Genomic DNA, 23,856 nt, shown 5'->3' with positions numbered 1-23,856 from the left:
CTCCGACAGCACTTGTTATGGGAGATTACCTCGTCGAAAGGTTCAGGGTTTGATCAACAAAATGTCCCAAGCAGACCTGTTGTCACCATGAACAAAATGCTCTTTCTAATCGCTACCTGCTCCTTATTGAGATGTATCTGTATTCAACGTCAGTGGCATTGGATTGACGTGCGGGCTGAATAACTTTAAAGCGAATAAATATTTCAGCTGTACTCTGAGAGCATGATCGTTCACTAAACGAAGTCCTTGGACGTTTCCTGAACCCTTCACACAAACCTCTCTGCTTTGTTTCCCGGGAACTCAAACTTGTCTTGAACTTGTCTCCTTGACAAATTATAATATTATCTCTATTGATGTTTATCTGAGTTGGGTGCCAGATTGCCCAGACTGCCGTGTCTAGCCCGTAAAACATCAGCCTAATCTTCTGCTTGAAGTGCCTCCTGCCTCTTCCACCTCCAAAGCACCTGTTAAAAACTTGCAAAAACCATCACAAAGACCGGGCGATCAATATCTGAGGACGCAGACGAGACTCTCCGCCACTTCTCTACTCAGGTCTGAAGTGTTTGAGCGATTTCAACGATTTTCATGTGGCATTCTTTTGGGTAGGAGCTGCTGCTGAAGCAGAGTTCTCCGTTAATAGAACAAGCTGCATGTCGGCCGGCGACCTTCTCTCACATTTCAGAGGCCGAGCCAGGCTTCAGAGTCTTGCCTGGAACATGTAAGGGGTCAAAGGTCGTTCCGGGTACATGGAGCCTGTTGGCTATCGGCGGTTGGTTGAGAGGAATGGTGGACTCGAGGCAGAGGGCCGAGTCGTATCGATCGCAGCGTAGGGACGGATGACCCTCACTCCGAATCCCATATTTATTAAAGCGGAGTGATTATTTTGTAGATACCGTGTCACGGAACGTTGCTGACGCGGGCTACGGTGAAAAAAAATTCAATTTTCACCACTTCAGAATGAGTGTTTTTCAAATCCATCACACACATCGTCAAAAAAGTGTGATGGATCTGGAGACGGGGAGGCGGTGGCCTTGTGGATCATGAAGTGGATGAGAGCGGCTCAGTGTAGCGGCACGGTCAAGGCCAGGCAGAGCGCAGGGGTTCTGGTTCAGTGCGTCAACAGGAGCGCTGTTCACCTGGTTGGTGTGTTCTGTTTTGTGACCCGTCTGTCCCTCTGCGTTAGCTTCTGACGTGCTAGCTCCCCTCTCAAATCTAAGCTTTGTTTATGTTAGCTCAATCAACCAAAAATGATACTACAGTAAAAATTTGGTATAATAAAATCTAAAAGGATTAAGAAGGACTATGTCAAAGGAGAGTGAAATTTCACTCTCTGTCTCTTAGGTTCTCTTATCACATTCAACACAGGTACAATGTTCCCAGTACATCAGAGTAGTTTCACCTTTGAAACATTTCATGCCAAGTCCTCTTCCCCGGGCCTGAGGATCCGTTGGCTGTGGACGGGGCTCTGGATCCTGTCAGTCCTTGGTTTATGTGAAATCCCCCTCCACCTCTGTGATGCCTGACTTTGATCCCCACGACTGAACCCAGCCCTGACCAGTGCTGTGGTGCGGAGGTAGTGGAGGCAGCGGGTCTAGCACCAGGGGCTGTGATGATGCTGCCGACTCCCTCCTCCTCCCTCTCCTCCCCCACCTCTGAGGGCCCCGGTCGCTCCGGCGACGCCCGCGCCTCTTAATGCACTCCTCCATTACAGTTAAGGAGTCAGGGGTGTTTTACGGACGCCTGCACAGGCTCAAGGGCACACAGGCACACAGACAACAACCAGAGTCACGGGCCATTTCACCCCCTCCCCCTCCTCCCCGGGCCATTTCACCCCCTCCCCCTCCTCCCCCTCCCCCCCCTCCCCTTCCTCCCCCTCCACGGCGACCGGAGGCCCACATGAGTGGGCGTGGCTCTCCACGCCCCCAGGAGGCTGTCGTTGAGGGTCCTCCTTAAACAAACATAATCACAGCCCCTCCCCCTCCCCCCCGATGGGCGGCTGGGGGTGTGGAGGCGGATCGATGCGGCGGAAGACCTTTCCAGCGTGACCTTGTCTGTGTTTGTCCAGGGGAGAGCGATCGATGAGGCGCTGATGGGCTCCGGGAGGGGGGAGGGTGTTGAGGCGTGATGGGGGTGGTGGTTGGAGAGATGGGGGTAAAGGCAGTACTGATGATGTGTTGGTTTTTATTCAAAGTATGAAGAAAAAAAACTTGGGAAACTGGCAAGCTCAAAGAAGCTCTCTCTTTCTCTCTCTCTCTCTCTCTCTCTCTCTCTCTCTCTCTCTCTCTCTCTCTCTCTCTCTCTCCCTCTCTCTCTCTCTCTCTCTCTCTCTCTCTCCCTCTCTCTCTCTCTCTCTCTCTCTCTCTCTCTCTCTCTCTCTCTCTCTCTCTCTCTCTCTCTCTCTCTCTCTCTCCCTCTCTCTCTCTCTCTCTCTCTCTCTCTCTCTCTCTCTCTCTCTCTCTCTCGCCCTCTCTATCTCTCTCTCTCTCTCTCTCTCTCTCAGTACCTCTGCACCTCTATCGGTTCCCTCCTCCTCTACCTCATACCATTCTTTCATCTCCTAATTTTTCCTTTTCTCTGTCGCTCCATCACTGGCCATTCTTCCGTCTCTCTCTCATTCATATATTTATATATAATTTTTTGATCCTACCAATTCACTATAATATCGTTCCATCCTTCTCCCTCTCCATCTCTCTGTCAATCCTTCCATCCTTTCTTCTCTCTATAAAGTCTCTCCATCCTATCATCTCTCGCGCTCTCTCCCTCTCTCTCTCTCTCTCTCGCTCTCTCTCTCTGTCATTCCAATTATTACCTTATCCTGCTGTCATCAGTGGGGGCCTGAACAGGGGGGCTTGATGAAGCCCTGAGGGATGGCTCATGTGGAGGAAGAAGAGTAGCAACTGTTATTCTTCCGATAAGTGTAGGCATTCCTCTCTCTCTCTCTCCCTCTCTCTCTCTGTCTGAGTGTCTCTCTACCTCTACCTCTACCTGTCTCGTTTGATATCAAGTTAATTGAACAGCCGTTTGCTGACAACCTGGAATCAATTAAACTGGGATGCAGGGCCTGGAGAATGCCCTGTTTGATCCCAAGCAGCCAATTAGACGCTGGCTGCTGTGATCGATGACATTGATGACACAGGTCACCAACACTGCCACTGCCACACACACACACACACACACACACACACACACACACACACACACACACACACACACACACACACAAACACACACACACACACACACACACACACACACACACACACACACACACACACACACACACACACACACACACACACACACACACACAGACAGACACACATCTGGAACCAGCTGAGAATTGGAAAAACATCTGGAGTCAGCTTGAGATTCCACCGACGTAAACAGAAAAAAAAGGATTTAAACCCCGCTTTGAGTTTTGCTTGAGTCTCCTAAAAAATATTGCTGTGAAAATCTCCTTCCTCTAAGTAGGCACACTAACGCAGCAAAAGCCTGCCTCTGGAGATCAAAATGAGTTCACAAAATATACCTTATAGCTCGCTGTTTCAGAGCCCTCCAGGGAAACGTAGGGTTTTTTGAAGGACCAGCCCTTCCACTCTGCTGGTTGTGGAAGTAATTTCAGTCAGAACTTGGCCCTGTAGTGTACAACATGAACACAATAGCATGTACTGCCTTGAGCTTCCACTAGAGGGCCGACTGGGATAACGTATAACCGATGCGGTCTGATCCCAATTTCCCCTCCTGTCCCTCAGCACATTTCGCCCCACACATTCTTTTGGCATTTATTTTTTTACATTCTATTAGAATAAATTATCTGTTGATGCCAGGACAAGCACACACACACACACACACACACACACACACACACACACACACACACACACACACACACACACACACACACACACACACACACACACACACACACACACACACAATTTTCCCTCCGTCTGGACTTAATAATGTTTGTCTTTTCTCAGCTTTTTTTTTATCTGTTGTTGTCGCTCTGATACCAAGACTGTACATCCTGATACTGGCATTTAAAGCATCAAATAGAGACGGGAGAAATATTTTTATTGTAATAATCATGCTCAAGCGTATGTAAACAACCGTCCACTAGTGGGCGCTCATGGATCTATACCGAAAGTAAAGGAGTGATGAGAGTGGGTTAAACTTGCAGTGGGAAAAAGTGTTTGATGCAATGACAGTCAAGCAGCAAATAAAAAGGGACAGAGGAATCACAAATTAAATGAAATAATAGCAACGTTCCACAACGGAATTAAACAAATTAAAAAGAAAAATGTTTGACAAAAAAAGCATTCATAGTGCTCTATTGAAGAAAGGAATGGTTCATGCGGCAGATGGTTCTTAAACTCTGTCCGTCCTGTGTGTATGTGTTATCTGTAGGCCTACTTCTATAGCTGCATATATATATCGATTTTTATATCCCTCAGGGTTGAATCTCATTGAGATAAAAAACATTCTTCCAGGAGCGTACGAGTCAAGTCAGCAGAGAGTTAATAATTCAAACAAACAAAACAAAATTATCTGTCTGTCTAGTGGAAAAGTTGGTGATGATGTGACCTGATTGATATTAGCCTATATTAGCCTATCCTGTAACCTGTATGCTTTATTGTCAACTTTTTTACAATTTCATTTATTTATTTTAAAATAAATGTACAATTCTCTCTCTGTTTCTGTCTCCCTGTCTCTCCATCCTCTCTCTCTGTCTCTTTCCCTCTGTCTCCCTCTCGCTCTCCCCCTCTCTATCCCTTCCTCTGTCTCTCGCTCTACCACCCCTCCCTCCCACACTCGCTCCCACTCTCTCTATCTCCCCCTCTCTGCTCTCTCTCTCATGCTCTCTCTCTCTCTCTCTCATGCTCTCTCTCTTTCTCTCTCTCTCTCTCTCTCTCTCTCTCTCTCTCTCTCTCTCTCTCTCTCTCTCTCTCTCTCTCTCTCTCTCCCTCTCTCTCTCTCTCCCTCCCTCTCTCAGGATGATCCCGTCCTCCAGCAAGGCCTTCCTGGTGACCAACCTGGTGTCGGGCACACGCTACGACCTGTGTGTGCTGGCGGCGTGGGACGACAGCGCCACCACGCTGACCGCCACCAACGTGGTGGGCTGCACCCACTTCTTCACGCAGGACAGCTTCCCCACCTGCCGCTCGCTGCCCAGCCAGCTGCTGGGGGGTACCATGATCCTGGTGGTGGGCGGCGTGATCGTGGCCACGCTGGTGGTCTTCATCGTCATCCTCATGGTGCGCTACAAGGCCACCGACGGGGACCCCCACCCCTCCCCCGGGGACGACGTCGTCATGGCGACCGACAAGCTGAGCGGCGGCGGCGGGGTGAGCGCCAGCCACTCCCAGACCAACGGCGGGCGGCTGGGCCACAACGGCGTGCTGCTGCCCCCGTCCCAGAGCCAGACCCCCCCGGGCAAGGAGCCCGCCCCCGAGCCCCCCTTCAAGGTGAAGACCAAGGTGAGCCTGCAGGACGAGGTGGTGGAGTTCCGGTGCGGCTCGCTGCAGAGCAGCCTGACCACCTCCTCCTCCTCCTCCTCCTCGGCCGCCTCCTCGGGGGGCTCGCTGCCCCGCGGGGGGGCCGGCGGCGGCCCCCGCAGCCCCAACAGCACGCTGGCCAGCATCTGGAGGGCGGCGCCCGCCCGGGCCCGGCCCAACCTGGACCACCTGCTGGGGGCCTTCTCCTCCCTGGAGCTGCGGGGGGGGGCGCAGGGCCGCGGGCCCCACACCGCGAGCAGCCCGGCGCCCGCGGTGTCCCCGGGGGCCGCGGCCGACGGGAAGCCCCCCACGGACCGGGACCCCCTGCTGGGCCGGACACTAGACTCGCGGCTCAGCCGGCTGTTGATGCTGGACCCCCGGCCCCCCAAGAGGAGCCAGTCCTTCGACATGGGGGACGTGGCGGCCGCTAACGCTAACACAAACGCTAGCAGTGCGCCGGCTAGCAGCTACCCGCGGCGGCTCAGCAGCATCTGGACTAAGAGGAGCCTGTCGGTGAACGGGATGCTGCTGCAGTGCGACGAGGAGGCCAGCGGGGACACGGGGGGCAGCAAGGGCACCATAGACAGCAATGACTGGGTCATGGAGAGCACCGTCTAGGCTCTAGGACTCCAACCTCCCCCCCCTCCCCCGCCCTGACCGCCGCTCACAGCGGTGACCCCGAAACACTGCCCAGTACCCTCGGCCCGTCGGTACCTCCTCACCCCGCTGATGCATGAACCAGAACATGGATGTTTGTCCCACGTTGTCATCGAGCCATGCTAGGCTACGAGCTACGTGCGACAAGCTACATGTTGGCGAGCGATGTGCTATGAGCTTCATGCGATGGGAAAGGAGCTACGAGTGACATAACTAGTGCTGCGTGCTACGAGCAACGTGCCTGGATGTTAGCCGCCGTACACGGTGGCAGATGTGACATGATAAAGGGGGGGGGGGGGGGGGGGGGGGGCAGATCTTTGGCCAAATCGTTACCACGTCCAGGCTGCTGACTCTAGGTATTTGTACAGAAGTCATGTTTAAAGAACGGACATCACCATGGAAACGAGCCCAGAGAGCAGCGCCTCGGCTCTCTGAAACGACACCCTGATGGACTACTGCTATACGCTGTGTAAATTGAATATATGTGATGCAGATAAAGTTTGTTATTTTTTCATTTGAACGGTCGAAGCACACGTCATCCCCCCCCCCCCCCCCCCCCCCCCCCCCCCCCCCCTCTCGAGAGAAATCTAGAGACTATGAAAAAATACAAAATCAGTTGAATCTGAATCATTCCGTCGTACGTCCAGAGGTCACGCGGAGGTCACGGGGCCGACGTCGCGTCGCAGTGTGTGTGCTTTGGTGTGATGCTACGAGTCGTTTACGTGTGACAACAAAGATTATCGTTGAAAAAAAAAGTGTTTTGTGAATATATTTACTTTGGATAAAGAGTATATATATTTGAGGGTTTATCGAGTGACCCTGGGTAATATCCATTTTGAAATGTTGAAAATGTGTATGCAGGACCACCCCCAACACCTCCCCCAAAGCCATAGGTCTCTGAGGGCCGCCAAGCGGTCCACAGGGGGACCTTTTCATTTGTTGTTTTTTACATCTTATTTTCCACAACCATATCTGCGTGTTCATATTCAGGAAGCAGCCTTGTTTCATTCAGTCCGTCTAATTCCTCACGGTACTCCTGCTGTGACATTTGATGGCGCCGCAGGTTTCCCAGCATGCAGCGCTCAGTGAGACATCCAGTCTGTGTGGTGTGCGTAAGTCCCCGCGGTTTTGGATGTTTTGTATACGGATGGTGTGTTGTTGATCAACCATCACGAGCCATTTCAAAATGTATCCTGTAGTGACTTCACAAGTTGGAGTGTCCACCCATAGAGCAAACCCATCCCCATCGGTTGGTACAGTCCACACAGGAGGTGACCCCATCACACATCTGGGTAGACGCTCCCAATTCATCTTTCCTCCTGCTACATCTTCTGGTTCATGTATGACTGACTACTTTAGCGAGGTTTGCATCACTTTCATTTGTATGAGATGTCACCTTCACATTATAAAGACCACAGAATCTGTTGGCAGAAATCATTCTGGAAGCCTCCACTCCGAACTATAAATGCATGGGAACATGTTCCTGTACGGCGGTTGTTCAACACAGGAGGTGAACTCGCCCTCTCTCTACAACTAGGGCTGCCACCTGGGTTAGTCTCTTCCTCCATTAGTCCATCGTCAGAAAATGTATCTAATCTAGTTTTGATTATTTATCAGTACGAGTGTGATTTATCAAGAAAAAATACAACATGTGCTGCTATGGGGTCAACAGTCTCATTAATAATGAATGCACAGGATTCACAAATGTACTTTGTGATTCATATATAAATTAGGCCTACTCTCTTCTCACAAATACTTTTCAATGCACACACAAATGGATATTGGTATGTACAAATGTAAAATAAATCCATTGACAAAAATAAGTTTCACAAACACATTTCTGATCCACACACTAATGTGTCTTGTTTGAAATAAATGTGATATAAATCCATAAATATATGAATTAAAAAAATGTTTGCAATTTTCATCAACATTTATTTGGATGTTGTTACATTTATATACAAACTGTTAAACTTGAATTTACAAGACGCTTTTCATTTGTGAACTTGTTGTAATTTGTGTGTGAACTGGTCTGTATTTATATGTGGATATTTGAGACTCTCCTGATGTGGCTAGATTCACAAAAATGTGTCTCTTTTTGTTTATGTATTTATTTTACATACATACCGATATCCATTTATGTGTGCGTTGAAATGTATTTGTGAGAAGAGAGTAATATATAAATCACAAAATACATTTGTGAATCCTTCTCTGTGCATTCAATATTAATGTGACTGTTCTGACCCCAAATGCTGCTGAATGCTTCTGAAATTCCAATATTTGGTTCATGGATCTTTATGAAATTAGTACTTTAGTTTTTCTCGGCTGCCTGTCAGATAAAACAAGCACATTTAATACATCATGTTGGACTCTGGTTACTTGTGATGGGCATTTTCTATTATTAATGACAATATACAGACAAAAACAAACCAACGTCCAAAATAATCATTAGTTGCAGCCCTATGCACAACGTTTGAGTTGTTGTGTTGTCCATGTCATTAGTATTTTGTCCGATGTTAAATGAGCATGTTCCCAGAAGACCAGCGGGACAAAATGGACCACGCTCTTGCCGCAGCGCCCCCTCTGGTCGACGAGGTATTGTCTCTGTATTACTGCTGTTTTTGTATCTTACTTCCAAAGGACTATGTTTGACTGGACATTATGACCTTGACCTCCTGCGGCACAGACAGTAAGCAGTTGTGACTGCAGACAGGGGTCATTTCCTATTTGGGAGTTGTAAAAAAAAAAAACAAGAACATGTTTGTGTGGTTCAAACGGTTGTTTTTGCTACTAAAAATATAAAAATATGAAACAATTTATTTTGTCCAATTTGTATTGAATGTGTTTTAAACTGCTGTCGGTGTGATTCACCTCATCACACACGCACATTTACTCGCTCTGTGAAAGTGTGTGAGAGTGTATGTGTGTGTGTGTTTTTATGTCCGAGTGTGGTCATATCTGTGTGTGTGTGGGGGGGAATGTGAGTGTGTGTGCCAAGTTCCATATCAAATATCAAACCAAAGCCCATGTTTACCAATCGTAGCATCAACAGATAATGTAAGGTCAGGTCAGGACTGACAATTGACCTGATCTCACACAGTGTTTCTCCACCTGTGGGCCTGGACCCCATGTAGCGCTGCCTGATATGCTGATGAGGTTGTCAGAGAGGTGTTTTATAAACTAAAGATATTTGATAAAACCTTTTTGATTCACACAAATAATGAAAGGTATAAAAGGTATCTGTCCGTTGCCCTGTCACACATCCCCTACATGGCTTTTGGCTTGGTCAACCTATTCTACTATTCCCACCACTATGCATTGTAGATATAATGTATTGATGTAAAACCTCTAAGTTGCAAACATTATCTTTATGAGTTGTGTTGTGTTGGAGACGTTGAATTAATATAAGCTTGTTTATGTGAACAATAGATCTATTTCAATATATAAGCACCAGATGTCCATTAAAGTTGTTGTTGGGCTGGATCTGGTAGGCCCGTCATGGCCTTTCGGAGGCCCAAAAATAGTTGCTCAATTTGGGCTGCATTTAGCTGCTCTGATTTCTGCATTTTCACGTAATTTTGGACCAAAAATTACTATAAAAACACAGGTTGTCGTTTTTAGAATACATCGCATCCCCCATGGCAGGAGTTAATGTAGAACTCCATACCAACTAGCGGTGGGCGATACTGCAAAGCTTTGTTTCGATCCGATACAAAGTAATCATACCAGAATCGCCGATATCAATAGATATTTCCTATTATTCAGAGCGGCCTATGTATTTTCATGCAGGGGAGAGCAGTGCGTCACGATTCCTGAAGGAAATACATCATCAAAACCTGAATACATTTTTCATGACCACTGAATGATATGCCAATGATAGCAATCATTATAAGGTGATGCCACCTGTGACACCTGAGTTTGATTGCCAACTGAAGCATGGATATAGCAAGCAATTTGCTTTCCACTGAATGCTTGTTAAAACACAGGACAGATAAAGGAAAATAACAAAAATATTATTTTCATTATTGTAAATGAATGTGCCAACATGAACACAATTATCAGTGGACAATAACCCCCCCCCCCCCCCCCCCACACCAAAAAATAGCACTACTACATCCCTCTATGCACCAGCCACCGGCACAAACTACAACCAATACCACCAGACTCCTACATGGGGGCAATTGATTGAGACACCTTTTTGATCAGAGTAAAATATACGTCAGTATAGGGCGTCACGATTCTTGGTCATATGATAATCAAAGCTGGTGCTACACGATGGCTGCCACACACAAGGGGGCTTTTCTGGGCCCCTCCAGACAAAGGACACAGGGTGGTGGGGTTCAATCGGCTATGCTGTTTAAGTAAATTAACATGTCAATGGTGCTGCACTGCCATGCAAGAGCTGTCCCTGAGTGTGTTTAACCCGAGTGTGTTTAACCTGAGTGTGTTTAACCCGTGCACACTGATCACTCAATGTTTAAGGTGTGCAGCCTCACCCAGCTCCAGAATCCAAACAGACAGGTTTGGACTGGCTTGGCCAGGTAAGGCTGCTTAAACCAGCCATCAGCCACACAAGCTCCAACGTACTAATTTAGCTGATACAGAAGGAAATGCAACAAAAAATATGACGTTGGCTGATATAAAACCGGCATATGAACTTTGGACAACAGAAAGGGAACGCTCCTGTTTTTAAATTAATTACAACAGCTTCATGAATCAGACTCTGAACATTAAAACAATCAATTTCAGTCTCTTGTCTCCTCTTAATTGCACATCCTTTGAACAAGATTCTTTCTCTGTGTTTTCTGTGTGTAAGATGATACAATACGCTAGTACTTTATGAAAGGTAGGTATGCTTCTTAAAATGTAAACCACATTCAATGCCTGTCAATGCCTGTCAACATTTTGTGCCTGTAAACATTAACGGTGGAAATATTTTGTGATCGATATCCCCACCTCTACTTCCTGCTACAAACTGCTACCTCTTTGTAGAAAAGTGTTTCAGTTTCAGTGGGAGCACATGACGATGGTCAAACCAGAGTTGGTGGTAGGTGGATTCCCCTCCTATATACGTGGCTTTACTGCGCTCCTCTGACACACGACTTTGATTACCTCATTTTCTTTTTGTAGATGAAGTGCGTTACTGGGGAGGTGGGGGCAATTGACATTTTAATTGGACTTTATGAGTGCTAAATGCAAAGAAAAAAGGTGCCCAAAGAAATGAAACACTGCAGACGACGCTGAAAGTTGGAGCAGGGATGGACGCTGAAAAAAGACAAGATTGCAAACAGGATTGACGTTAACAAGATTGTCATGTATAGTACAGTGTAGGCGTTATGCTCATCAATTACAATTAATTTAAAATTTTCTTAAAATCCATTTTAAGATAAACTAATTGTAATACTTTATTAAGAAATTTAAGAAAATAGGCCTGAACAAACAAAAGGCTTACAAGGGCAAGGAATCAAATATAAGCATAATCTAACGCTATTTGATAGCCTCTGTGCGATTTAGAATTTATGCCGAACCAACATGTTTCTAATACGTGTTAAAGATTCGATTTGAAACGGGGCCATGGAAAGCTAACTATTTTATTTAGGATTTAGAATTCTGGCTCCTGGATATCCTCAGCTACAACAATGTTTTCACTCCTTGAAACCAATGTCTGAATCCACAAATAGAGGGTTTGAGTCAGAGGATTACATTTGAATTACAAATGTGACCCTTCAGCGGCAGATGGGAACTAACAACGGCCCACTGGGGGGACGCCTCAAAGTAGGCCTATGTGCACTTTCTGGATTAGTTCATTATTAGTTTAATTCAATACGAGTTGCTGTGGACTGGGCCAGGCTGGCGGCCCAGACTCGTCCAGACTCAGAGTTCACAGATGAAGAATCTGGTTAGTTAGATGGGTTTAAGTTTGTTTTTGTGATGAGACCAGCGAGATAGAAACATAAGCAAGGCCATAATCAAGTATTCATTCCACTTTACCGGCATTATGGGTCAAGTAAATGTAATTACATTAGTTTTATTTGCATCATCTCAATATTCATGTTTAATTTTAAGTAGTAGTGTTCCCCCTATTTCAGCCCGGTTTTAGGTTGCTGCTACTTTAATATCGGTGAATAAAAGTGAAGTATTTCGAAATTATAATAAATGAACAGCTCCCTTACTTCCCACAGGTATGCTGTGAAATTAGATTTCCATAAAATCCACATTATTGAAGCTTTTAGTATTATTATGTGGTAATTAAGGAGAACCTAGATAAGGAGAAACACTTTTTATGGCATTATAGTCATTTAATATTTAACCATCTGGTGATTAATGCTTTTTTTATTCGATTTCAGTAATTTCCTCAAGAATATTAATGAAAGCACTGCTGTCCATGCCATAGCCGCCAAATATTGTCCATGTGCAAGCTGTGTTCACCGAAGACCTGATAGCTGACAAAAGTTGCCGAAGGAGAGACAGTGTGGTGTATGAGGACCACGCGACGGACGCAACTCAACAACTGGTCCGGAGCACAGGGACCAGGGACGGACCAGGCAGCACTCCACTGAGGGACTGGTCCAGAGCAGAGGGACCAGGGACGGACCGGGCAGCACTCCACTGAGGGACTGGTCCAGAGCACAGGGACCAGGGACGGACCAGGCAGCACTCCACTGAGGGACTGGTCCAGAGCACAGGGACCAGGGACGGACCCCGCAGCACTCCACTGAGGGACTGGTCCAGAGCACAGGGACCAGGGACGGACCGGGCAGCACTCCACTGAGGGACTGGTCCAGAGCACAGGGACCAGGGACGGACCGGGCAGCACTCCACTGAGGGACTGGTCCAGAGCAGAGGGACCAGGGACGGACCAGGCAGCACTCCACTGAGGGACTGGTCCAGAGCACAGGGACCAGGGACGGACCGGGCAGCACTCCACTGAGGGACTGGTCCAGAGCACAGGGACCAGGGACGGACCGGGCAGCACTCCACTGAGGGACTGGTCCAGAGCACAGGGACCTTATAGACCACTGGTCAAATGTATACACAGGTCAATTAAATAGTCACATGCATAGATAAATAGATGGATGGATGGATAGATAGATAGATACATATCTACAGACAGATAGAAATATATATCTATATCCCTACAAACCTAGGTTAGGTGACCCTTCACCACACAAACTGCAATATACAGTGCAACAATAAGAACACAGGCATAATCTACAAAAGAGCATAATAGACAAGGGATTATGATCTCTGACATTCATTCAGCGAACAATGTCGCCGACGCATCCAGATAAGGCACCAGATGGATTGGGACCACAAAGACCCCCCCACAGACCCCTCGCTAGATGGTCCGGACCACTAGCCTTAGGGCCCCTAGTGGTAGTAGTGGTCAGTGGGAGCGACGATGGTCCACTGAATTGGCTACAACCCCTGTTCACTGAGGGATAGAGGGATTACAGGGGTGCTTTGTCCGCTCTCCCGCCAGGTGACAAGACGCTCCTGTTGTCCGTGGATACGCCTCACGCCCCCCCGGCTGACTCTGACTGAGGACATCGGGGGAGGGTTCGGGGGTTCTATATTTACTGAACAGTAGGCCTATTTATAATTTATTTATTATAAAGCTCAGTTCGGATGAAGTCCCCCCCCCCCCTCCACCCTGTACCAACACACACCTCACCCTCCTCCAGCTACCAACATTTGTACTAGACGCCTTTGTCCGACTGTCCGTTCATCTCTCACAGGTTGTATTCATACTTATACTATACTGTAACATCTGTGTCTACACTGTGCCTATACGGTACAATACTCACTTATAGTGCATTTTTAAAACGGTAATATGTGGTTCATGGTGTCTTCACCATATTTGTATCATACCTCGTATCTTATTCTGTATATAATAACGTTTCTGAGGTTAGCTTGCAGTAGCTTCAGGACAGTTACTCTGTGTCCTTGTAGGCCCTTTTTTCCTAGCCGTATATGTACAACAGGCACATCGGCTATCGTCTTCGCCGCCAGTTCAATCCAGGAGGCGCACACAATGTTTCGTAAGGTTAAGTTTAATCATTCTCTTGTAGTTGTTGGTCATAAGCATCTGCTATGGTGCCATCACCCGGCCTGTGGTTCACTGCCTCTGTTGAACAGGCAGTAGGATTGGTTCTCAACAGTTTCCCTTGGTTCTGTTTTGTGGTAATGATGCCAATCAGTTGTTTTAGTCTTTCTTTACATCATCAAACCTACCAGATTTTCGTTACACAGCTAACTTTTGATTTTTTTGGGGGGATTTCTTTCTTTCATTCACTCAGCTTTTTTCTTAACATAAAGGACCAGTCATATACTACATATACATTTGGAGGAAATTCTAATGTTTTCTCTCGTTGTAGTTGTTGTATTGTATCAGACTGTGTTTGTCAAACAGCAATTTTGCAGGTTCCTTTAAACAAAAATTTGTTTTGTTAACATTTACCTTCTGGAACATTTCTTTAAAACTTTCCTATTTTTTAATAGCTTTTCATTATTTTGGGAAAACCCATATTCAGATTTATATTAAAGTGTTACAGGGCACTGTTGTGATTTTAACATTGGATAAATGAATAGACTTTAAAAGTGCCGGTCCTCAAATGTGTAAATTATAAATGAATCAACGGTCGACTTAAGGCATTTAAAAGATGGAAAACCACACTGTGGGATGTGTAGTGTGGATGAAGGCTGGTTCAAGCAGCCTCACCTGGCCTGGGTCACCCTGCATGGAATGGAATGGAAATTATGATAATCTTAAAACTACACTGAGTTCCTTCACTTAATAGTCTTTAGACAGGTTGTGGTCTCCCTATCGCCCCTATCGGTAAAAGGGGAGCATGAGTTTGTAACTGCTGGCGCATGCGCAGTTTCGTGATACTGCAGAGGAACGACCTGTTTACAATGCAGTTCAATGTGTGTATGTGTTAGCAGGAATGTATGCTCGAATGAGTTTATAAAGGGTGTGTCAGCTTTCCATGTCCTCGCCCTGCTTGTGCAATCGTTAAAATAGCAGTTATTCGAGTTAACATGTCGTTATAGCGCACCATTAATATATTTCGGAAAGTTTTAAGGACAACTCCAGAGGCGGGTCGCTGGGCACAGCAATGGCGTTGTCCACCAACATCCCCGGGATGCAGATCAATGACAACAAGCCACGGAAGTACTTCTCGCTACTATTCTACCAGGCCGTGCGGGACCTCAAACCCGTGTGGATGTTGGAGGACATGCGGACCATGGAGACGTTTTACCAGGAGGTCGACGACACCCAAAGAACTTACAACCCGTCCGAGGCACTGCTGTACGCCATAGTGCACGACCACCAGCCGTACGCCCGTTACTTGCTGAGCCACTACACCGACGAGGCGCTCTCTCGGCCCGGGGAGCGGTTCTGCTGCTGCCCCTCGTCAGCCCCACATCTGGCAATGACTGTTCGCTACGACAGGCGGTACATCTTGGGTCTCATCCTACAGGAAGTGCATCGCACCAAGCCGAGCATCCCTTCCTACACGCGCCAGGGGGGATGTCTGCACGCAGATGACGGCAAAACACCACTTCACTTGGCGTGTGAACTCGAGCGCCCCGAGGCTGTCACTATGCTCCTCGGCAACGGTGCGTCCCCGTGCGTGGAGGACCACCAGGGCAGGACCCCGCTAGACGTGCTGCTGGCACGGTTCAGGGAGCCCAGCAATGTGACACCGGCGGAAAGAAGACGAACTCTGGACAACTTGTTGATGTTCATGCCCGCCGGGTGTCACTTCAAAATGAAAGGCGTTCTCGGCAAGGAGCCGGACTTCTGGTCCAAGGCTCTCGGCGAGGCCACCTTTCAGTACCTGGTGGGGAAGACCCCCGCGGCGCTGGTCCTCTCCGCCATGCAGACTGTTCTCAGACAATTGAGCCCCGCGAGGTTTCCGGACAGCCTACTGGAGCTCCCCATCCCGTCCTCGCTGAAGCCGCTCAGTTTAACCCCCTGTTCCGGTCCTTCCCGCGAGAGATCGAGGATGAGATTTGTGTAGTATAGTGTTGTCTGTTGACATTTCAGCAGAGGCAATTTGATGTAGCGTTCATAATGTATGCCTACCATACGGCACTGTAGCCTACTGTAGGCCCACAGTCCCAAAGCCTGCAATCAGCATGATGCTAGCCTATACGACCAGCGTCATGGGTTCATCCCATGAGGCCTATTTACAGAGATGGGCTCCTTGATTATTATTTTTAAGCCAGACTCTTTTGTGATGTCATTGATCTTAACAATGGTTCCCCCTAGCTTGTGTTGATGATGGATAAAAAAACGATGCAAGTGGTTTCTCTCATAAATCCCTTTAAAAACAAAGTGATCTGAAATTTATTTAACATGAAGCCTTCATAATATCACATAACCCTAACCCTGTAAGATTGACATAGGCCTAATTCCAGTTTGTTAGGTGGTATGCAGCACAAGTCTTCGGCTAGTAATAATGAGAATGAGGCATAGAGAGAGAGATTCAGACAGACAATGTGTAAGAGAGAGAAAGAGTCCCTGAATAATAACGTAAGGGAAACAATTGAAACACCTACGATACACACTATACCTTAGGCCCACCAACCAACAAGGCAAGACAGAGTGATTAACTAGCACATACCTTATCAAAAAAAGTACAAAACATGCTCACATAGGAATGGGTCGGTACCTTGTTTAAAAAAAACAAGCATTCATAGATGTCTGTGCACTAAAGGCACAACAAAAGACTATGCATAGTCAGGTTTTTCGAAAAGCAAGGAAACATGGCCTGCCTCCATGGGTTTATTTTGCATAAACCAACATGGAAAGTAGAAACGGTTTCAACATTTGAAGAGGAATGTAAATCCCTTAAATAACTTATTGAAAATACAACTTAATTAAGAGATGCACTAGTGCTCACCACAGAAACAGGCATCAACAAAACATGGCAGAGGGATCAACTAGTATATACTGATCACAAAGAGTATAACACAACACATAGGGATGGGGCGTTTCCTTGTTTGAAAAAAGGCCGAAAGGCACCTGAGGACAAGCCACGGCTCCGGTTCAGGGAGCCATTTACAGGCCCATTAATACCCTTTCCATTAATGTTTGGAATCAGGTTGTACGGTTTACTTTCGGTGCAAAAAAAATTACATTTTCAATCGAGCCAAGTTTATTTATGTTTGATCGGTAGGGACAGAGCAGCCATCAACATCAGTAAAAACCTACAAGATGTTAACATGGCAACGTTTAGCAAAAGTGCTTACATCCAGTCCTAGTACCAACAACAGAAACATTAAAAGTAAAAATATATAGGCCTACAGTACAAAGTATAGACAGGTATGGCATGACAATGAGTGGTCAGTGATGTCCTAAAACCTTTTGATCTCATACTTGCAGATTGATAAAATAATTGTTGATGACTTGGATTTCATGGCAATTTAATTAAGAGATTGTAGATCTATTTTAGGAATAAATGAAAGCCAGGAATAAATATAGGAATATTGACAGGACTCATTTACAAACGAGAGATATGTTCATTAAAAAATAAAACAATCCAAACGAATACAATGTTAATTGGCTTGATATAGATGTTCTCGCCCTCCTCATTACAGGCCGCTTGGTCAGTTTACGGCGTCAAGCAAGACGCAAGAGTCGCCCAATGGCTTCAGCTACTTTCGTGTAGGTGCTCTTTCGACACTAGGGGGTGACAAATGTCCTATATTAAACACTTCTTGTTTTTTGTTCCAATGCATTTTTTTTCAGTTGTAAAAAAGGGAAATACCATTAATAAGAAAGATAGAGTAAAAGGGTTTAAATAATGAGTGAAGAAGTTAAACAAATATTTATTTGAATGCATTTATATTGATATATATTCTTTTTCTCAATAATTAGGCAAGATTTGTTTTAGTTGGCTGCCATGCATCACCCAAGTGGGTGCTACACACTGGTTGTGGATTGGCTACTAAAACCAATAGGACAATTCATCTTTAATATATGGTTAGCGAAGCCAAACAAAACAAATTGATAAAATGCTTCCATACCTTTGGCCCACATTAATATGTTCTTGATTCCTCCACCGCTTGTTACAGAGTCTCAGTCTTGAAATTATGCATCCTGCAGAACTCGTTTGTCATGTACCAGAAATCCCTCCACCTCCACCTCCAGCAGTCCCTGGGCTGATAATAATTTGTATGGTTTCAACAAGCCATCTGCAGTATGCAACAAAATGAGAACCTGTATGATCAGGATAGTCTCACAAGACAAGTTGAACAAGACTAACGAAAATACCACTTGTGCAGATGACGAATGACTCTGTAGTCCCTGTTCCTCACTGAAAAGTCGCACGCGCTGCAGATGGCCTTCAGATACTTATGGTTATCTGTAACAGGGTGGCGGTGTGCGGAAAAATATTGACGCCACAGAAAGTAGCGGCTGTATGCGGTGTCGTCCGTGTCAACCCTCTTCAGGAAGTCCGCAAGGGAACTGGCGTTAGGGAAATCATTAACGTGGACAAATGAGTCGCCCGGCACAAAGTCCTCATAGTTTAACCTCGGGGGACCAAGTACCACAGGTACAGTCCCAACTGCCAGCGGTCCGTTCAGTTTCTCTGTGATGTAGTCTCTGTAAATTAAATCCTCAAAGGCAAGTTGGAATTTGCAGCTGCAGATGGCGTCAAAATTGGTGTTTTGAAACCAAGACAAGGAACCGCCGAAGACCTTGATATCGATGTGCTTGGCGAGTTCTTTGTAATAGCTGTGCCCCGTACTGTTGTCTGCGACCTTGTCACCTTTAATGTAACACACCACATGCTCCTTCTTGGGCAGTGAAGGCGCCTTGCCCAGGATCTTATTGTAGGTAAGGTCCCAGCGCACCTGAATATCGGCGTCCTTGCGAAAGTTCAGACTGAGGTTAAAAAGATTGTCAGCGCCTTCTATTCTGCGCGTGTTGGCCGGTGGTTGCAGGTTCAGCCATATCCAACGCTGGAAGGCCGGCCTTCGTAGTCTGGGCAGGTTGGACAGATCATCTTTGATGGCATCGTGAAAAAAAATCACTTCCTTTGCTTTGAGGTATAGGGATCGGTCATCAGTGAGACGGCAGCCATCGATGTTGAGGTGTTTCTTGCAGTCGTCCAAGTCAAACTTTAGGTCTTCCGGCCAGAACCATATCAGAATGAGGGGTTTCTTTGCGACTTTTTGGACTGGATTGTAGTGACGATTTGCGTCACTGGGGAGGGGGATGCAGTTACCATTCAGAGTTGACTTTATGAATGTAATATACAAAGTCAATAATGTCCCCAGTGTAAATATCACGCCGCATAAGAGCTGCAAACATCCGGTCACCGTCGGTTTGGACGGGTTAGTCTCTGCAAAACAATAAAGGAAAATTAACATGGTGTCATAAATATGTCAAAAGGGGACATCAGGCCTTGTCTCTTCAATTTAAATACAATGAATGCCTGACTGATGAAGATTGATGGATTCGGTTCAACAAAGCAAATTACATGTCATGTAGTCCGAGAGTCCTACACGTAGCCTACTGCAGAGAACATTTTTCTCAGTTTCCATGAAGAGAAGTTCTGGAGTAGTTAAAACCAACCGATCTAGAGAATGCCAGTTACAGACAATTCACGTCAACTCAAAGCCAGAAGAACCCAGCCATGAACCGACATTTGAGCGCTCTGTGCTTTTGGCCATATATTGAAAACACCTGAGCTATTTAACTATATGGCATCCAAAAATCTGTCCAGAAACTCTTATAGCATTGTGTATTTAACGTTGAACTTGCCAATAAAAGTCAGTTAAGTACCAGTTTCTTTTAAGAACTTACATTGGGGGGGATGGATGGACGGACGGACAAATGCTAGTTATATTTTTAGTTGGCTACCCATTTGACCTTCAATGCGTCTACCTGGGACCGCTCTTTTGCTATAGCCACCCTGGCCAATTGGTTGCAGGGAGATTTGATGGCGCGTTTGAAAAAGCCCTTTCAGAATATATATTCTTATTTAACGCAATTAAACATTAAAATAAACAGACTAATGCACTGTCAACCCTTCTTGGCCGTAATCAAGACCATCTAAATCTTTTTTGACGTAGTTTTAACCACCATCTAGCCTCTGCTATGAAAGTTCAACTGAATACAGTGTGATACTACGTTAAAGGTACAGGTAGGTGAAAGAAAATTTACTATATGCCTACTGCATCATAAAATGAAAGTTAGCCTAGGAAACCAGACAAAGCTTATCAACAAGGTATCTTTGTGTTTATTTCATGAGGCCACATGTGTGAAGCCTTGATTAATTCCATAGATCCGATAGATTTCATGCCTGCATCATAAGTTTAGTTCAGGAGCACATGCGCCGTCTTGACCACTGTTTGTCATTGTATGTTTGCATATTTTAAAAGCAATCATGTGCTTATCCTTTCTGCACACAGCCAACGGGTGGGTGGTGTTGTTGACTGTTCCTGCCTTTCATAGCTGTTGAAGGAACCCTATATCTACCAATCTGGTCTAGGCCTTCCAGCTCATAGACATCTTATATGCTATAAGATGTCTATGTTCCAGCTGGCCTTGTCGTTTGGCGCCATCAGGAGGAAAACAAAGGAATTACAACTTGCTAGCAGCGAAATGATATTGATTTTTTTAGATTAGATTCATTTTAATTACGATGGATGACAGAGGAGAAGGAGTGGATATTGTGGCCGACTTGTTGAAAAAGTATTTTTCGAGAAGAATTTTCTCAGAAAAGCTAGAAATTGTGAAACAGGGACGACCAACACCGCAGTTAGCTGCTCTGACCCAGCCGGGCAAAGGATTTGTGCGGCACTTTCAATCCAGCAACTACGAGGTATAGTTGGCTGACATCGTCAAGTGTGGTCATTCTAATTTTCCAACCTGAGTTGTCTTACAAAGGCTGCATTTAGACACCAAAGTACGGCGGGCCACTTGCATGCATCTTGTTGGCATCTTGTTGTTGTTGAAGACGTTCGGAGACACCCGAGTGGATCTTCAACTCAATGAGCAAGTAAGAAGGGAATCAGAGCTCCACAACGAAATCGCACTTTGGTGTTGATTTGGTTGATTTGTAAAGCCTATATTAATATTATTTTGGTTTAAAAAAACAATCTAGGAAAGAAGCACGTACTTTACACCGTTTTTACTAAATGACGGAAGATTTTTTTGCTGCATTCATGGACAGTCGGAAATTGTAGAATCTGACGAATATTACGGTATTTTCAGCTTCTGACTCGGGTAGGCTACGTGCGTTTTGTTGCGGTTGTTTTGGCTTAAAAAAAATTGGGATTATTCTTAAAGCCCGTTCAGTTTTCAGGGTTATATTGGGTGGTTATATCATCATGGCAATAACCCTGACGTCATCATTAAGCCATTTGAAAAGCGGTTTAATTCAGGATGATTGCATTGAAGGCCTCATGGTAAAAGTCTGGGCCCGCCATCGCCCATGGTGCGGATCTTGGGTGGTCTGAGGGCCTCAGACCACCCAAAATCCACACCATGGGCGATCGGGCTTTCTCCGCTGCTGCTGCCCCAAGACTATGGAACGCCCTCCCTGACCACCTGAAGGCCCCACAGACTACAGCTGTTTTAAAAAGAAAAACGTAAGACGTAAGATTTTTTCTCTCCCTTAAACTCTGTAGCACTTTGATATTTCTGAATGTAAAGTGCTCTACAAATTAAATATATTATTATTATTATTATTACTCTCAGAATTCCTCCGAGAAATGCCGACTTCCGACTCAGAAGGCTTGCGTCCGAGGATTCAGGAACACACCATAATAGTTTGTTTGGGAAGTGGATGGAAACGCAAGCAAGTCTATGCATCAAGACATTTATCAGGCCATGAAACACAATTGACAAGCACCACAAAGCCAATCACTCACCCTTTAACGCCATCAGATGGATAAGTACAGCCGTGTATCCACCACCCTATGACCCTCGACGCATGCTCTGTATCCCAGGGCTGCGACTGGGAGCAGGCTTTCAGGAACAAATGTCACACTAGTAGTGGGGGTGGTCTTTGTTGCCCAGGGCGATGCTCCCTCCGAGCGGGGGGGGGGGGGGGGGGGGGGGGGACTGAAACTGTCAGTCAGTTCAGTCCGTCTGTCTCATGGACCCAGGGCCGTAGCACCAAATTCTGGGCCCTGTGTACAAGAGGTACAGATGGATGCCCCCCCCCCCCCAATTGGCCGCTGAGCGCAGTGTGCGGCTCCTACCACTAGGTGGTGGTAGAAATTTCCAAAGAAATATTATTCTTATTTTATTTTTACATTCCCATGGGCCCCCCTCTGCCTTGGGCCCTCCCAAGCCTATCCACCTTGCACCCCCAGTCCGACGTCCCTGCATGGAACTATTAAAGGGGACCTATTATGCTTTTCGACTTTTATGACCTATAAACGTTGTTATAATGATTGATAGTCATGTTTAACCATACACAAAAAACAATGTAGATTTTTCGGGAAACTCTTCCTCTCATCTGGGCGCTTTCAGCCTGCTCTGTCAACGCTCGATTTCGTCCTTCTCGGCCCCCTCGCCCCCCTCCTGCCAACCCAACTCCGTTGTGATTGGTTACCTTCCTTGAAGCGCGCGCTCTGGCAGATTTGACCAGGCATATGGGGGCGTACGGCCTACTTAGATGATTTCACGGAAATGTGAACAAGTGCCCAAACGTTGTCCCGAGTGTTTAGCGCTCTGCACAGCCACTCCAGACTGTCAGCAGGGAATACGTCGAAATGCATGTACGTCATTATTTGACACTTTAGTATGGTTAAACATGACTATCAATCATTATAACAACGTTTAAAGGTCAGAAAAGTCGAAAAAGCATAATAGGTCCCCTTTAAAGGTCTGTACACGACCCCTTCTCAACAAGCAGGTGCGCCTGCAGCCAGAGGGGGAGCCAATGTTCCAGTTCCCCACACAATGTTATGATACTTCTGAAAGCTGCTTCACGCGCAGATGATTTTTTTTTTAACTGCTCGTGGTGCCCCCCACATGTCATGGAAGAATGGCGCCCTGGGCGGCTGCCCGGTTCGCCCGTGCCACAAAACCGCCCCTGGTGTCATAAATAGGTCCATGGGTGTCATGGACCTATAAATCTGTATCCGTGCACTGTATAGACCTCTGAAGAATAAGTCCCGCCTCTGAGGCTCCTGGTCCCATCGGTCAAATGTCTATGGGAAATAACATGGGTTTTTTGAATGATCGTAGGTGTGGTGAAAAAGTAAAAACTGCTAACGTTTTGAACTACACACTTTTCCCATCTATTCCACTTAGCACGTTAGCATTTATAATCGCTTACTACTTTAATGGTTAAATTAGTAAACGATTAAGCTGCCATATTGTTCAGGCACCACATTAATTTTAAGTTCACTCAACTAGTTTCCCAGTTATTGATTATTTAGACTAGATAAGCTCTTCGTATATGAGTAGAACTGACCCCCAAACTCGTGTCTTTCAAGAGTGGATTGCAATTATTTCTGATGTAATAATGACGTGCAACTTCATTGGTTAGGTTCATATCATGTAAAGTTCTCACATATGAGGCAGGGACGGTGTATGATCCCCCCACTGCTCCACCAACCACAAGTGCGCCCGAGCCAGTGTCGGCTCCTGAAAAGAATCGCAGATGAGGCAAATTGTTGTTAGATGATTAACTCATACAGAGATCCTTCTTCGGTGCACTATATG

At 46.1% G+C, this 23,856-nt stretch overlaps 3 protein-coding genes across 5 annotated transcripts in view; 2 read left to right on the top strand and 1 right to left on the bottom strand.

Annotated features, from left to right (window-relative positions):
• lrfn2b (leucine rich repeat and fibronectin type III domain containing 2b) overlaps positions 1-6,451 on the top strand; it is an 86,354-nt gene extending 79,903 nt beyond the window's left edge. Inside the window, exon 6 of the mRNA XM_030345896.1 lies at positions 4,994-6,451. Coding sequence (XP_030201756.1) covers positions 4,994-6,113 — 1,120 coding nt within the window. The 3' untranslated portion in view covers positions 6,114-6,451. The remainder of the gene's footprint in view (positions 1-4,993) is intronic.
• Positions 6,452-15,025: 8,574 nt separating this feature from the next.
• On the top strand, positions 15,026-16,497 carry zgc:112001 (ankyrin repeat domain-containing protein 9). The gene has a single exon (XM_030345852.1). The coding sequence runs from the start codon at positions 15,272-15,274 to the stop codon at positions 16,178-16,180; it is 909 nt and encodes a 302-aa protein (XP_030201712.1). The 5' UTR covers positions 15,026-15,271; the 3' UTR covers positions 16,181-16,497.
• Positions 16,498-17,302: 805 nt separating this feature from the next.
• On the bottom strand, positions 17,303-22,191 carry LOC115534695 (alpha-(1,3)-fucosyltransferase 9). Of its 3 annotated transcripts, XR_003974358.1 has the most exons (4): positions 22,050-22,191; positions 18,439-19,513; positions 18,192-18,326; positions 17,303-17,847 (listed from the first exon to the last, which is right to left on the bottom strand). XR_003974358.1 is itself a non-coding variant. In XM_030345850.1 (3 exons), the coding sequence occupies exons 1-3, from the start codon at positions 22,060-22,062 to the stop codon at positions 18,281-18,283; spliced, it is 1,134 nt and encodes a 377-aa protein (XP_030201710.1). In that variant the 5' UTR covers positions 22,063-22,191; the 3' UTR covers positions 17,303-18,280. The 3 variants fall into 3 exon arrangements, 2 of the variants coding, with proteins under 2 accessions (XP_030201710.1, XP_030201711.1); XM_030345850.1 differs by having other exon boundaries at positions 17,303-18,326; XM_030345851.1 differs by having other exon boundaries at positions 17,303-19,513.
• Positions 22,192-23,856: the final 1,665 nt, after the last annotated feature.

This window comes from Gadus morhua, chromosome 21 (genome assembly GCF_902167405.1).
Source record: "Gadus morhua chromosome 21, gadMor3.0, whole genome shotgun sequence".
Lineage (NCBI taxonomy): Eukaryota > Metazoa > Chordata > Actinopteri > Gadiformes > Gadidae > Gadus > Gadus morhua.
The sequence above is the reverse complement of the archived record's forward strand: the minus strand, read 5'-3'. Positions and strand labels throughout refer to the sequence as shown.

What these genes read in the sequence shown, in the direction of transcription:
- zgc:112001 (XM_030345852.1), top strand. Translation starts at nt 15,272, where the DNA reads ATGGCGTTGTCCACCAACATCCCCGGGATGCAGATCAATGACAACAAG.
- LOC115534695 (XM_030345850.1), bottom strand. An exon ending in ATTCGTCATCTGCACAAGTG is followed by an intron (nt 18,327 to 18,438) that starts GTATTTTCGTTA and finishes AATTATTATCAG; the next exon opens with CCCAGGGACTGCTGGAGGTG.